At 45.2% G+C, this 16,849-nt stretch overlaps 1 protein-coding gene across 4 annotated transcripts in view; it reads left to right on the top strand.

Moving 5' to 3' along the window:
* Window positions 1–16,849, top strand: part of ACSL6 (acyl-CoA synthetase long chain family member 6) — a 324,620-nt gene that overhangs the window by 39,642 nt on the left and 268,129 nt on the right. For 2 of the 4 annotated variants that reach the window (XM_040344651.1, XM_040344650.1), the window contains exon 1: window positions 13,144–13,290. The exons of 1 other annotated variant lie outside the window; for it this stretch is intronic. In XM_040344651.1, coding sequence (XP_040200585.1) covers window positions 13,242–13,290 — 49 coding nt within the window. In that variant the 5' untranslated portion in view covers window positions 13,144–13,241. Of the gene's footprint in view, window positions 1–13,143; window positions 13,291–16,849 lie in introns of those variants that run through there. One more of the 4 variants, XM_040344655.1, reaches the window with a different exon arrangement.

Here is a 16,849-nt window from a genome sequence, read left to right as displayed (position 1 = left end):
GTGTTTACTTTCCAGAATGGGCTCATTTGTGGTAGTTTTGTGCCATCTGGGCATTCCATGGTCTCTGAAACTGTGATAGGCAGTAAGGAGTGAAATCAAAAATATACACCCTTGGAAAGCCTGAAGGCGGTGTTTGGTTTTTGGGGTCTGTACGCAGCTAGGCTCCCAAAAGTCTCATGTGGTATCCCCGTAATCAGGAGAAGCAACAATCTATTTTGTGGTGTAATTCCACATATGCCCATGGCATGTTTGAGCAATATATCATTTAGTGGCAACTTTGTGCGGGAATTTTTTTTCCCGCAACTTGTGTCAAAATATAAAATATTCCATGGACTTTCCAAAATGGGGATCATTTGGGGGGTGGGGTTTGAACTGTCCTGGCATTTTATGCACAACATTTAGAAGCTTGTCACACATCACCCACTCTTCTAAGCACTTGAAGACAAAGCCCTTTCTGACACTTTTTTTTATTTACATTAAAACATTAACATAATTTTCTTGCAAAAAAAAAATACACACCAAACCATATATTTTTTAAAGCAAAGGCCCTACAGATTAAAATGGTGGGTGTCGCATTTTTTACCACAAAGTATTTGCACAACTTTTTTTTTTAAACGCTTTTTTTTTAGGAAAAAATACACTTAAATTTTAATACCCTATAGTGCCCAAATTTTTATGAAATAAGATGATCTTGGGCCGAGTGCATGGATACCAAACACAACATGCTTTGAAATTGCACACAAACGCGCAGTGGCGACAAACTACATACATTTTTGAAAGCCTTTAAAAGCATTTACAGGTTACCACATTAGATGTACAGAGGTCTACTGCTAAAATTACTGCCCTCGATCTGACCTTTGCGGTGATGCCTCGCATTCATGGTGCAATTGCTGTTTACGTATGACACCAGACTGAAACTTGCGTTGACCTTTTGCGCAAGAGCGGGGGGGGGTGCTTTTTTTTTTTTTTGCCATTTTATTTAAAACAATGTTTTTATCTCAGGGAATGTGAATATCCCCTATGATGGCAATAGGTAGTGACAAATACTCTTTTGAAAAAATTGGGGTCTATTAGACCTTATATATTTCCTCTGCCCTCAAAGCATCTGACTACACCAAGATCCGTGTGATAAAATGCTTGCCCAATTTCCCAGTGGTGCGGTTTATATCCAGGGGAGACATTCCCTCCCACTGCTTGTAAAAGCAGTCTAGAGGCCAATTAGCCACTAGGATTGCTTTTACACAAAAGCCGACCGCTGGCTGAAAATGATACCAAGATGATACCTAAACCCGCAGTATAACCGTTCAAAATCCAGCAAAATACCAGTACATTGCTGGTCCTTGTTGGACATATATTATCTTTTATTTTTTTTATTTTTATTTATTTTTGAATGCAGCCTGTTGGCTGAACGAAAAAAAAATTGATCAGTAGGTATGGCCACCATTAGAATACCTTCCTTCATCCACCCACTTCTAATGATAAGCATACACGCACCATTTATATATGCCAAAGCAGGGGGGCATTCTCCAGCAAAAGTTATGGCGCGTAAATACGGTCGCACTTCCATGGGCCAGCCTCCGTCGGAATTTCAACCATATGTATGCAGAATTAGGAGCAAAATCGCTCCTCCGCCACTGCTGCCCCCATGCTTTGGCATGTATGCTCTTTTTTTTTAACTGGTGGTGAACTCTCCTCCCTACAGCACTGGATTCGGGGCTTTATGTATCGTGGGAGCAAACGCTGTTTGCTGTTGAGATAACTAAATCCGCGCTCCAGCTGAATGGCGTACCTGAAAAAAAAGTTAAAAAATAAATTGCATACCTGAAAAGCAAGCATGATATAACAATGCAGAATACAGTAAAGAGCAGAACAATAGAGAACAAAAAACGTCAATTTTTTTTAATATATTTTGTTTTAACTTTTTGGAGCAGTTTTTGTAACTGTTCAACTTTTTGGTTCCAGGTTTGGGTCTCTCAAAATGCGATTGCATCTTGGGAGACCCTGTGTAAGTGTGTCCTAGCCTGTGAAATGCTGTACCCTACGCTTAATCTTCACTAGTGTGTGTGGTAGCTTTCAAAACATACACCAATGCAAAGACCAGGATTGTCAGGACAGCGAGGACAATAACGGGTGTCACACCTATTTCTGCGCTTTCTACAGAAACATTTTTTTGGGAGGCGCTCATTGGGTAGGGATACTGGAGGACATACGGAAAATGCCTCTCATGCAGCCGGCTTACTGCATTTGGTTGGGAATGATGAGGTGCAGAACAGCCTGGACACAGGAGGTCTGTGACGATTTCTTCCTGGAAGTTTAGGAAGGATAAAGTCTGTCCTGAAGCTCTGTATAGCACATGAGCGTTCAGCAAAGCCAATTGAAATAAGTATACAGACACTTTTTTATACCAGCGTCTGGCCGTATGGGCAACTGGATACGGCGCCAACTGTTCGTTGAGCTCCACCCCTTCCATGTTTTGGTTATATTCGTGGACATGGGTTTTTTTCCACACCAGTCGCCATACAAATTTGGACTGTCATGTCTGCGTGAAGGGAGGACAGAAGGAAAACATTCTTATTGCTCCACTTCACAGAAAGCAAGTTATTACATTTCAAGCAGGCTCTCTCCCCCAGCCTAAGATAAGAATCTACAAGCCCTTGGGGAAAACCCTGGTGATTGGGTCGCACGGTGCCAATCTGATCAAACAAGTGACTAAAAAGTGGCAATTGTCCACATATAAGTTGTACCCCTTTCCGAATAAGGGTAAAAACCAAGTCCCACAAAATCTTGCCAGCGCTCCCTATGTAATCTGGACAGTTCTCCGTTTCTACGTGCTTATCTTTTTCCTCATAAACCATAAAGCTCCATGTATAGCCTGTTGCCCTGTCAGAGCTTATAGAGCGTGATCAGTATCTGGCACGCTTGTTGGGAAGGTACTGTTTGAAAGACAAGTGTCCAGAAAATTTAATTGGGGACTCATCAACGCAGACAACTTGATGGGGAGAAAACAAGGCTGCAAAATTTTCATTGAAGTGGTTTGAGGGGCTGAATTTTGTAGAGCCGATCGTATTCAAGGTCTCCATGAGGATGACCAAGTTCATTGTTGAAGTGCATGAACCGCAAGATCGCTTTGTATAGTTTCCTGGACATGGAGGCAGAGAACACGGCTTATGGTCAATTGGGCGTGTGGACCAATACGTCTGCAACTTCGTGACTTTATGTATGCCCATGTTGAGGGAAAGGCCCAGAAAGATCTTAAATTCGAAAACTGTAAATTTCCATTCTTTGGCAAGGGAGGACTGGGTAGAAACGGCGATGAATTGTGCATTCAAATTAGTTTGGTCCACAATAGATCTATAGAGAATGGCGAATAAAAATCCAAGTAGCGTAAAATCGGCTTTTTCCACCTGAATACCGGGTTGTCCAGTGAATGGGGGAAGTATGGGTGCTGCAAAAGTGGTGGGGACCCAATCGGGATTGGCGAATGCAGCAGGAAGGGCGCTCTGGGTATGTTTTCTTGTCAGCGGGACACTACTTGTGCTTGCCACCTCGCCAGCTTGAACTACACTTATGGGACTCACCACGTCACCAAGTGTTATTGCAGTGCTGGATGTACGTCCAGGGTGTACTAGGCTGCTGGTGCTTGCCAGTTCACCAGAAGGAATAGATAGCGGCACTAGTACTTCTCTGCTCCATACAAGGGACCTGCAGTTCTTGCACCTCAACAGCAGAATGGGGTCGGGTACGCCTGACCTTAGCAGGGACCTCTTCTTCGTCAGCTAGGTCATGGAGCCGCTGTCATCTACGGGATCATATTCTGAGCCATCTGACAGATGCGTGACCTTCACTATCTGTCACGCTCGAACTCGTAGCCTCTTTACTAGTGTACCTTCGATTTGCCATTTTGGGCTCTAAATTTAGTTGTACACTAGTAAGGATTCACAGGTAAAGCACCGAATGTATAAAACGCTGCCAAAAAACTGTTAGCGATCGCAGGGATCAGACTTGACTCTGCGGATGCTGCAGTTATGTGTTGTAAGTGACAGTGAGCCATCGATACTGCACTTGGGTGGGCTGGGCGGAGGGGCAAAATGCAGGTGCTAGCAGTTATCTGGACTGATCCCGCTAATGAGTTTTTGGGAATTTTTAACGGCTGGGATGCTAGTATAAATCTGATCAGATATTGATCCGTTCGGATACTATACCACTAAGGGAGGCGTATGCTGCATGCGTGGGTGTTGGCGCTACTGGCACTAATCTGACGCGGCCCAGGGCGACGCTAAAATTGAAATCACCCGCCAGTCGATCAGGAGGTTAAACCTTTATGGTGATCACTCGTGAAAGGGTTAACTCTAGGGGCAATCAGAGGGTTAAAACCTTTAGATAATATATGGGGGTACCTGATGCTATAAAAACCTGGTGGTGAACCTACAAAAACTAGCTACTTAGCGACACTAATACAGCAATCAGAAAAACAATTGCTTAGTGACACCGGCGACAGGGGGTGAAAGGGTTACCTGGGGGGAGATCAAGGGGTTAAACTTTAGGCGGGTAGTGGGCTACCCTGGACCTAAAGGGGCCTAAAGCTAACTGCTCTAACACTTTTTTTTTACAGTCACAAATGACTCTAAATGCAGTGATCAGTAAATGACCACTGCAATCAGTGATGCTGGGGGGGGGGGGGTGATTTGTGTGCCTATGTCGGTGTACTGTTTGTGCACTTGATGTCTTCTCCGCTGCGAGGAGAGATGACATCACTTCCTCCTGCCTGTGTTTACATTGCACAGGCAGGGGAAGCATCGGATTCGCCAGGAGCGATCGTGAGGGGGTAGTCCGAAATCAATGGCCACCCCATCATCACAGATCGCTTTTGAAGCGAAACGGACCCTCCACCCATGGGAAGGCAGGGATGTAAGATATGCCCATCCGCCCACCCATGCCATTCTGTCGCCGTATATCGTCGTGCAGCGGTCCTGAAGTGGTTAAGCAAGTGCCTCGTTGGTCTCATCGTTATCCTTCGATTTCCATTCTTAATGTTTTTTTTTTTTTTTCTTTAGAAGGGAAATTGAAGGAAAAGGTAAGTGAACAAACAATGCACTAGCTTTAATGAACCTAGTTGGAAAATTAAAAACAAACCTTTAAAACCCCCTTAACTCGGCAGAAGAGTCGCAAAAAAATGTAGTTGCCACAGATAACCGAGAACTGATAAGAAGCCAATAGCTGGTCAACAAAGTTTAGTTGTACGTGGCATAGACGAAGGGTCCTCTGGTAGCGAGGGGGGATCAGTGTTCGGACTCCCTCCCTAGTGCTAAGTACCCCAAAAGCAATTGGGAGTTAACCCGTGGACCTTATCTACCTAGCCATATGGTACGGGAGAGAAGGTGTAAAGTTAGAGCAAGCATGAGGTCAGCGCTAGGTGCTCGGCGGGATCTATTCTGTGTTTGGGGGTTAGATGGCAGAAATACTCGGTTGATCCGAGCAGGCCCGTTGGAAAAAGACAGGCAAACCAAACAACTGCTTGGGGGCGCTGCCGCACTGCTGCTTCCTATAAATGCTGCAGCCTGTAGCGTGTCCAAGCTCCTCTTCCTTCCTCCTGCAGTCCAGTCGGGTACTGTAACCGCATGGTACAGGAGATGCAGTTTATTGTTTCCGACCGGGCTGACAGGAAGTGCACACACGGAGTGCTCACTTCCTTTCAGTCCAGCCAGGAACAGCAAACTGAATCTCCTGTGCAGACACCAACATATGCTGTTGGCACCCAGGCGCCGCAGAGGTGGGGGCACCGAAGCTCCAGAGTGCTCCCCTCCCTCCTCGTTTGTGTCCAGAGGCAGAGCTCATGAAGCGGGTGCTGCGGTTCCCCATCCCGCTTGCTCTCTGGCAACTGACAAGAGTGCATACTGCGCCCGCTGTTCCCAGAATCCGGGCTGGGTACAAGTTCCAGTACTAGGCTTCACTAATTAGTCGGGTGTGCGTGGAGCAGTCTCCTGTCTACCCTGCCCCCTCTGCGTGTGTCTGCTCTTCTCCCATAGGAGGTGTGATAAGAGGCTTCAAGGTTGGCTGGAGCTGCTGCCAATCGTCCAGTGCACTCCCGGAAATGCTATCAGAGTGCCACCCTCCTAGTAACCAAAGATGCCACGTATGCCCCGCCCCTGTAATGTTCTTCTGCTTCAGCGTTCCGGAGCTACGGGATCTATTAAACAGGTACTGATCTATGGGGACACCTGCAGTGGTGGGAGGGGCACTTTGATGGCACACTTGCTGTGGGGGGGGGGGCGCTCTGATGGCACACTTGCTGTGGGGGGGGGGCGCGCTCTCATGGCACACTTGCTGTGGGGGGAGCCGGCTCTGATGGGACTGTGCCACCGCCACCCCTGTTTTCAACAGGAAGAGGGCTCCGTTTACTGCCCATCCTCTCCTCCTGTGGGCTCTTGGACCCCTCTCCTCCTCGCATTGCTGTACTAGTGAGCAGCACTTGCCGGGACAGCTGCCCACTGTTTCTTCTCCCTCCTTCATATTGGCCAGGAAAGAAATACAATAAAATGCAGAGAAGAGGATTGTGGGACATGTAGTCCCGAGGACTGGCGGCTCCATTGTAACCTGCAAACTGCAGCCCACACAGCATGACCAGCTGAATGGGAGGGGGGAGAGAGCCAGGAGCCCAGGAAAGCTTTTGGGAAGTGCACCCAGGTCTCCAGGGAGAGGACGGTGCTGAGGGGACACAATCAGAACTCTGCTGCACTGCGCCACCAGAGGGAAAGCCCCACAGCCTGGCACCATCCCTGGTGAAGAAAAGAATGGAGTCATTGCCAGAATACAGATCTGAGCACTACCCAGCATAGTCGCCATGGGCATACCAGAGTGAGCTGACTCCTGATCAGAGGAACCGATGTGTTATCACCGGATCTGGTGAGAGGGCCGGTCAGCTATTATCTACTGCCATCCAAAGGAACTGCAGCCTCCTGTAGGGTTTGCAGTCCCTGATCATCTCCTGTATCATGTCTGCAGTATGTCTGGGGGGGGGGGGGGGGCTCTTTCTAACAGAAGACCTCTGTGTGCATTTGAGACCCCCAGGTCTCATTAGTGTACTAATTTTCTTGTTAAAAGATCATGGGAGGATCCCAGGGTAATGAAGACCTCCTTAGGGGTGCATCTGTGTTTAAAGGGGTTGTCTTCCCGACTCACCTCTCACCCGGAACTTCATGTATGTACCTTTTAAAACCGAACGTGAAACTAGAGGCACATCATATGATAGATTAAATTAAATTTTTAATCATTTTAAAAAGGAATCAGTTAACTTTTATGTCTCTATACCCCGTAAACAGTCATTTCAGCAAAAAAAAAAAAAATTCCTTTAGTGACCCTTTAAAGTTCAGATGGATATGAATGATGCCTGAGCTTATCTCTAGTACTGAATACTAGCATCATAGCACATTCTGAAAGATGCATTAACTTGGATGTGTAAGAGGCCACCTTTATCCCAGGTTCACACTGGGTACGATTTGAGATGCGATTTCACATGTCAAATCGCATCAAATCGGAGGCAATTGTCGGCAATGGTACCGTCCTAATCTGTGCGACGCCGCACTGATTTCAAAAAGTAGTTCCTGTACTACTTTTTGCGATTTTGGGCCGCGATTTACATTGAACCCTGCACAGATGTCTCTCTTATATCGTGGCCGAAATCGCGGCAAAACCGCAGCCGCGAAATCGCGGTAAAATCGTGTTTTTACCGCGATTTTGAATTCGCAGCAGTGTGAACCTAGCCTTAACCTAAGTTTACTTTGCTGTGGGATTGAACTATTGTGGTTTAATTGCTGCATGTCGGTCCGAATTCAGGGACGATTTTAGAGACATCTGTGTTCCTGCACAGATATCTATTGAAATTGCACCAGAAGTCGCCTAAAGTAGACTTGTCAAATCACATGCCAAATCGCATCAATGTAAAACTTGAGCTTAAAGATTGCTTAGAATAAGTGCATCCAACTTAACACATACTCGCAGAAGAGGACGGGCTGGGTAAAGCAGGCGGTTGGGCAGGGATTTTACCTCCTACCTAAGCACAGAAATGCAGCCACTCAGAGCTGTACACATGGCACTGCCATAATGCTTAGCTTTGTGGGTGGGGCCTAAATTTAAAAAGCGTGTCACCTTTTGTAGGCAGTACCACCACAGAATGCACCCTGTTCTAGTGAACGGGGCTTGTGGTGCAGTAGTTTGACAATTTGAGAATTGAAACACAGTGAAGAGGTGACATGGTTTCCTTCCCGCCTGTCAAATGCCCTCTGAAAAGCAACCACCATCTCTTGTTCCCCGCTCACTCCTCTTCATTTGCAGCTGATTCTCAATGTGTTACTAGACTGTGCCCCAATGTGTTTATTCATGAACTACCCTGTCAAGGAATGCTGAAAATCTGATTGCGAATGTAGAGTGAGCTAACCCTGAACAAGGAATCCATCAGCCCTAGCCCGTCCAAGTACTAACCTAGCACAGGGGCATTGATAGGTCTGCAAAAGATCTGGGACTAGAGCCCATAGGAGCGGTCACCAGCTGTGGGGAGGCATGCGGGTTGTGAGCAATTTTTCACTGAAAATGGCTGATGTCAGAGCTTCAATCATCACAGCACCATGGTTGATCTGCGCTTCAATCACCCTGACACTAGAGTTGCACGATTCTGGCCAAAATGAGAATCACAATTTTTTTTTGCTTAGAATGAAGATCACTATTCTCTCACGATTCTCACGGCGTAAAATCTTTTACATTTATAAAAAAAAATGGGCTAACTTTACTGGCTAATTTTTTTTTTTTTTTTTTTTTTTTTTTTTTTATTCATTAAAGTAAATTTTTCCCAAAAAATTGCATTTAAAAAGACTGCTGCGCAAATACAGTGCAACATAAAATATTGCAACAACCACCATTTTATTCTCTAGGTTCTCTACTAAAAAAAATATATAATGTTTGGGGGTTCTAAGTAATTTTCTAGCAAAAAAAAGATTTTAACTTAGAGCTGTCAGAAAAAGGTTTGGTGTTTAAGTGGTTAAACGTTCCCTAATTTACATACAGAAGTTTATTCCTTTGAAGTGATACAATGTTTAGACTTAACTTTCCACTGATAAAGAATGTTTTTAAATCTTGGCAGGCTGCCTAGACTTGGCAGATTGCCCAGAGTGACTTTTGGCTGAGAGCAGACTGGAAATTCTTTGCATTACAAAGTGCAGAGAAAATACTTTTCATGTCAAAAATCGCAAAACCCTGTGTCAAGAATTGCAACGGGAAAAAGATTGCGATATCGATTCTTGACGATTAATCGTGCAGCTCTACCTGACACCATTATTTCTAGTGTTATATTGTAATATATAATGAAGTGGTTCAACTCACCATAATGCAGAATTAGTGGTGGCCCTGGGTGTATCACTTGCCACATTTCTTGCCACCAGGTGCAGCTTGTCACTTGCCACCATTGCCTGGCACCAGATGTTGATTGTCACGTGCCACGATTTTCAGGTTGTCACTTGCAATGCCAGCCAGTGTCACCAAATGTGCATTGGTGATGGGCTGACAGCGCTGGTCCATTTAGCACAGATGCAGGTGCACTTGTCTGACTCCACTGCCTCTGGTGCTGTCTCCCCATAATCCTTTGGATCAGCTTTCTGGTATTGTTCCAGAGGCTCTAAAATACAGCAAAGGTTGACTACAGGTCCCAAGATCCTTTGCTGTGTTACAGGACAGGGGGGAACAGAGGCAGGTGCAGTTGTCGGTTCAAAAGCACAGTAATGCGGGGCAGGTGGAGAGAACTGCCTTCTCTGCTCATTCGCCCACTTGCTTCTCTCTTGCGCCTGTCTGGCTCTCATGCAGCCTCCTTCCCCCACATGTGGCTCGGCTGCAGAGGTCACAACATCCTGGTTGGGCAGGGACCCTTTCGGCCCCGACTCTAGGCCCCAAACTTGGGGCTATAGCTTCAACAGTCACCCCCTGGCAATGCCACTGCCCTAGCCTGTCTATATAATCTAGCCTGCCCCTATACTGCCCTAGCCCAACCCTTTTACAGCCCTTTCCCAGTGGCATATCATCCATGGGTATAACGTGTTTACTGTACATGAGCCTTGAGGGGTGGGGCACTGTCCTGACACACCATGTACCCATGGATGCCCTAGGGTGCCAAGATGGGGGAGCGGTAACATGGTGGTATGTCATAAAACTTTGCATATAGACAAAGTGCTGTTGCATGTATATCTGACTTCCTGATGCATGTATTTTTAATTACCGGTATATAAAATATTGCATGCGGGGGCCTTTTGGTGGGGAGTGCACAATGTCTTGGGCCAGCCCTGAAGGAGCTTACTATCTCTAAGGTCCCTAATTCACATTTATACATACACATACTAGGTGCCAATCTACCAGCATGTCTTTGGAGTGTGGGAGGATACCAGTGTACCCAGAGGAAGCCCACACTAACACGGAGATCATGCAAACTGCCGGCAGGTAGTACTGTGGTTGGGATTCAAACTGACAACCCTTGTTCTTCCAGTCAGAAGTGCTAACCACTTAGCCACTGTAACTCTTGTATGCCCTCGTTTTATGCTATAGGGATGGTTCGGTTCACACAAGAACATCCAAACAGTAAAATTTGTGGGAACATGTGAACACCGTTAAAGTCTATGGGACATGAAAAATCAAGTGCTTATTTTAAAGGCTTATATGTAAATTATTGCCATTAAAAATGTATGGGGACCTGGGTACTGCCCCAGGAGTATTAATGCATTTTTTTTTTTTTTTTTAAACTGCCATTTTTTTCAGGAGCAGTGATTTTAACCACTTGCCGCCTGCCATACAGCAAAATGGCGGCAAAGTGGTTTCAATATCCTGACTGGACGTCATATGACGACTTCAAGATATTGAGCCGCTGCACGCCCCTGGGGGCGCGCATCGTGGCGATCGTTATTGCAGGGTGTCAGTCTGACACCCTGCAACACCGATCTAGGTAAAGAGTCTCTGATGGAGACTCTTTTCCAAATGATCAGCCGTGTCCAATCATGGCTGATCATGATGTAAACAGGAAAAGCCGTTAATTGGCTTTTCCTCACTCGCGTCTGTCAAACGCAAGTAGAGGAGAGCAGATTGGCTGCTCCTCTGACAGGGGAGATTTGTGCTGATTGAGGATGCCCACACTGGACCACCAGGCATCCCCACCACAGGTATGCCACCCTAGACCACCAGGGATGTCTATCAGAAATGTACAATGGATGCCAATCAGTTCCCACAATGGATGCCAATCAGTGCCCACCATGGGCATCACTGATTGGCAGGCATTGTTTGGCACCGATTAGTATCCATTACAACACATGACAGTACATAAGTGCTCATCCATGCCTGTCGGTGCCGTACCGTCAGTGCTGGAGAAAACATACTTATTTACAATGTTTTGTAACAAACAAAAGTTGTGTTTTTTTCAAAATTTACGATTTTTTTTGTTTTTGTTTTTTGCAGAAAATAAAAATCTCAGAGGTGATCAAATACCATCAAAACTAAGCTCTATTTGTGGAAACAAAATGATAAAAATTTAGTTTGGGTACAGTGTAGCATGACCACGCAATTGTCATTCAAAGTGCATCAGCGCTGAAAATTGGTCTGGGCGGGAGGGTGTATAAGTGCCCTGTATGGAAGTGGTTAAGAATGCTTAGTGAAACAATAAAAATGAAATGCTCTTTTTTAAATATTGTTCCTGGGGAGAAAGTGCCGTGGCCCCCCCCCCCCCCCCAGGCCCTTTGGGTCTGGTATGAATATTAAAAGCAACTCCATGACAAATTTTTAATTTTACATGGGGCTACCCCCAAAAGCTATACCAGATCCTTATCTGAGCATACGGCCTGGTGGATAGGAGAGGGGGCAACCGAGCGCACCCCCCTCCTGAACCATACCAGGCCGTATGCCCTCAACATTTTAATGGGAACAGTGGCCTTGCCCGGTGGTTGAGGGGGTCTTATCGGAACCTGGAAACTTGCTTTTTAACAAGGCCCCAGATCATGGCACTCCCACAATGTTTCACTGTATGCAAGACACACTTGTCTTTGTACGCCTCACCTGGTTGCCACCGCATACGCCTGACACCATCTGAACCAAATACGTTTATCTTGGTCTCGTCAGACCACAGGACATGGTTCCAGTAATCCATGTCCTTGGTCTGCTTGTCTTCAGGAAACTTTATGGGCTTTCTTGTGCATCATCTCTAGAAGAGGGTTCCTTCTGGGACGACAGCCATGCACCATGCAGACCAATTTGCTGCAGTGTGCGACGTATGGTCTGAGCACTGACAGGCTGACCCCCCCCCCCCCCCCACGCCTTCAGCCACTGCAGCAATCGTATGTCTCTTTCCCAAATAAAACTTCTGGATATGACGCTGAGCATGGGCAATTGACGTCTTTGGTCGACCATGGCGAGGCTTGTTCTGAGGGGGAACCTGTCCTGTTACACTGCTGTATGGTGTTGGCCACCGTGCTGCAGCTCAGTTTTAGCAGGCCAATTGCACGCTCCCTCAAAACTTGCGACATCTGTGACGTGCTCTGATAAAGCTGCACATTTAGAGTGACCTTCCTAAGGCACACCCTTGATTTATATTATATATATATATATATATATATATATATATATATATATATATATATATATATATATATATATATATAGGAATATGGTTTTGGACTGTTTCTACTGTGCTGAATGAATGCTACGTGCTGAGGAGCCCTAGGCTGGCTTATGGTATAACTGGAATATGCTGTATGGATGCTTGCACTAGAGAATGAAAAGCCTTGAGACCTAATAGGACCCCAGTGTGTTGCATCCCTCCAATGGTGACGCTGATGTGATGGATGCTTGCAGGCATTCCGCAGTGTCTTCCCTCCTCTCCTCACACAGCACTCCTTCCTCCACACGAGGTTACTGCCGTACAAGAGACACGTGCTGGCCGGATGACTGCAGCAGGAGTGGCGAGGGACGGGAGAGAGATGTAGGAAAGTGATGGAGAGAGGAGTCGGCATCATTGGAGCATCATTGTGCTGGAAGGAAGCGGGAGGTCCCAGAAGGAGGAAGCTAAAAATACTGTCCTACTGCATGGCTGCTAGCGCCGCGTGACCCCGCCTACCCGTGTGCACTGCAGTGACTGTGCGGCGCTGCCGGTGTGCCTCAGCTACTCCCCCTCTCTCCTCTCCAGCTGGTCTGGTCCATGTCATAGAACACCGGCACAAGCAGACATGCTTACCTTCCTCATACTGTCTGGGGGCTCCATCTGGCTGCTGATGGGTAAGTACCAGCTTGCTTACCTACCTCACACCCTATCCCTCATCTCTTCTCCCCCAATAATGGAGAAAACTTAGCCTGCTTGCTGGAGACATCCTGGACAGGTGAGGAGATGGAGATCTCCGCTGGTATCAGATCTATTATTTATCCAATGGGGCTATACATATCGATATTCATTGGGATGGATACTCTTTTCATTGGTCTCTATAGAAATCTGGGGCTCATTTCCCATCTTGTCTTATTAATGACCTCTTGTGAAGTGCAGCATGCTACCAATGACCTCTGGTGAGCACAATACGATATCCTTCTTCTCTTGTCAGTACATTGTCATAGTAATAGCTATTGTCAGCACTGTGTATTGATAACCTCTTATTAATACATTACATTATTTTTCTCTGAGCATAATTTGATAATACCTCTTAAGCCCCGTACACACGATCGCACCAAAATCGGAATTCCATCAGAGTAAAAACATGTTCTCTATCTTAAAGGGGTTGTAAAGGTAAATGATTTTTCACTTTAATGCATCCTATGCATTAAGGTGAGAAAACAACCGACTACCGCCGAACCCCCCGTTTTACTTGCCTCACCCCTCGAAAGTCCTGCGTGCGTCCTTGTGATTTTCTTCGGTTCCCAGCCTGGCCGTTAATTGGCTAGGCTGGACCGATTGACGGCAGCGCTGGCACTGCTGTCAATCACATCCAATGACGCGGCGCGCCGGGGGCGGGGCCAAGTAATACAGTCGGCGGCTATTCCTTTCCTGCTGTATTATGCGAGCGCGCCCGCAAAAGCTTTCCACCATGCGAGCTCGCATGGTGGAAAGCTTTTGCGAGGAGGAGCCGAGACAGCCGCCGAGGGACCCCAGAAGACCGGATTCGGGGGCACTCTGTGCAAAACGAGCTGCACAGTGGAGGCAAGTATAACATGTTTGTTTTTAAAAAAAAAAAAAATCTTCCTTTAGTGTCCCTTTTAACTCTGATGGAATTCATCAAAATTTCTGATGGGGCATACACACGGCCGGAATTTCCGATGGAAAAAGTCCAGACTTTTTCCCATTAGAAATTCCGATCATGTGTACAGGGCTTTACGAGTACTATGATATCAATAATCTCTTGTAAGTAGAATATATTATCAATAACCTCCTTTAGTACTATCTAATATCAATAACCTGTGATTAAAATAATATATTTATAACCTCCTTTTGAGTACTCTCTGATATCAAATACCTTTTTGTGAGTATAATATAGTATCAATAACCTTTTTGTGAGTATAATATAGTATCAATAACCTTTTTGTGAGTATAATATAGTATCAACCTTTTGTGAATACCATATGGTATTAATTTCTTGTGAGTAAAATAGGATGTCAATATCCTCTTGTGAATACAATATATCAATATGAAGTACAGTCTCTGATCTCAATCTCTTGTGAAGTACAATATGATATCAATATCTTCCTGTGAATATAATATATCAATAATAGTTTGTAGTACAATGAGGTTGATTTATTAAAACTGGAGAGTGCAAAATCTGGTGTAGCTGTGAATAGAAACCAATCAGCTTTCAGGTTTTATTGTCAAAGCTTAATTGAACAAGCTGAAGGTAGAAGCTGATTGGCTACCATGTACAGCTGCACCAGATTCTTCACTTGTTTCAGTAAATCAACCCGACTATAATATATGAACTACACTCTATCAGTAATCCCTTGTGAGGTACAGCATGGTATTAATCAGCATTTCATGTAAGAATCCAAATGTATGATCTGTCCAGAGTATGGTGATGATTTGCTGACTTCTCCTCTTCATACCAGTACTGAATGGCAATGCTGCATTTTGGATGACGGTTAGGATGCAGGGATTGTCAATACTGTACAAATTTGTAAAAACAAGTTTTATGGGCAGCATTAACTAGAAGATGAAGCTGTATAGAGATGTGTAGATTCTGCTCATAGAAATAAGACACAGTAGTTAGATCAAAAAGTAGCTTTGCCTTTAAAAAATGTTACACTGTATGTGGATGGAAGGCCTTTATCATGTATAGGACAGTGTCAGCATTTGTCATAGTACTGTCTACAGTAGCCTTTCTCAATCGGGTTCTATGGAACACGGTTTCTCCAGAGCTTGCTAGGTGTTCCCTGAAAGATTGGCAAAATGAGCGTCTCCGATAAGTAACCACTAACACTCACCACTTTTTAGCCACTTTCTATCTGTGAGCCCAGGTTTACACTGGGTACGATTTCCTTCGATTTGAGATGCGATTTCACATGTGAAATCGCATCTCAAATGGCGATATTTGCCGCCAATTGTCGGCAATGACACTGTCCTAATCAATGCGACGCCGCATCTGCGAAATCGGGACTGCTGGCGGGAGTGAAATTGTGCGAGTTCAGCTGAACTTGCACGGCTTCACTCCCGCAGCCCAGTGTGAACCAGGGCTCAGGGACAGTCTTTCCACTTATCACCAAATTAAGGAAAATTCTTCCTACTGACCACTAGTGTACTTGGGGCCCCTTGGAAATGGCCACTAATGTAAAAGCGTTCATTCTCCCCCTGACCACTAATCCAAGGGACCTCTTCTCCAATGACCACCAAAGTAAGGGAGCTCCTCACTGACCACAAATGTAAGGAACTTTCTTCCCACTGAAAAGTGTAATAGAGTCCTTTCCCAATTTCAATGTAAGGTGCTAATGTTTCCACTGACCACCAATTTAGGGGGTCCTTCTCTACAAGGGAGCTCTCCACTGGCCACCAATGTAAGGGGACACATATTCAGACCACCAATGTGAGGGGCACTCTTAGTTTCTGGACAGAATTATCATTATTGATAATGTTGTATAGAGCAATGTACTGCAAACTAACTAGATTATTGGGAGGTTCCACAAGGTTATTGTAAGGCGTTATGAAGGTTGGGAAAAGCTGGTCGGCAGCATGTCGGCACATGTTTATGCTTGGGTAAAGATTTGGAATAATAGCAGTGCCTGTAACCAGCAAGTAGACTTGCATTTTAAAATGTATATACAGTATATTGTATTATATAAGTGTATATATGAGTTCTGTGCATACTGATGGAATATTGGCTTTTGGAGGCCCACCAAAGGTGCTTCCTGGTGGTTGTGTCTGCTATGGTTGCATTTATAGCCTTTTATACTATTTGTATACAAATATAACACATTACCAGTATTTTAAGTACCAAGGAAATCTGCTATTATACGCGTATGTTCTGAATTGCTACACATTAAATGAACGTTTAAACCGACTTGTGATGTGAGTGATAAAACACAAAGGTAAAATACATGAATGTGATTTATTTTACCTGCCAAAATTATTTCTATTTAGGTAGTCAATGCGCCCTGCCTCATAGCTTGGCCAAGCTGGTGACTTCACTTTTCTCCATGCTTACTTTCTTACTGCAACTAGGCCACCGACATGCCGCCTGCTGCTAAGGTTATTCCAGTGCTCTGTCCTCCTGTATGCAGGTTTGAGATGCTAGACTGACAGTAGTATGCTGAACAATAGATCCCTCATTGAAAGTGTGCAGCAAAATTTGGATGACTGTTATAATTT

This window comes from Rana temporaria, chromosome 3 (genome assembly GCF_905171775.1).
Source record: "Rana temporaria chromosome 3, aRanTem1.1, whole genome shotgun sequence".
Lineage (NCBI taxonomy): Eukaryota > Metazoa > Chordata > Amphibia > Anura > Ranidae > Rana > Rana temporaria.
The sequence above is the reverse complement of the archived record's forward strand: the minus strand, read 5'-3'. Positions and strand labels throughout refer to the sequence as shown.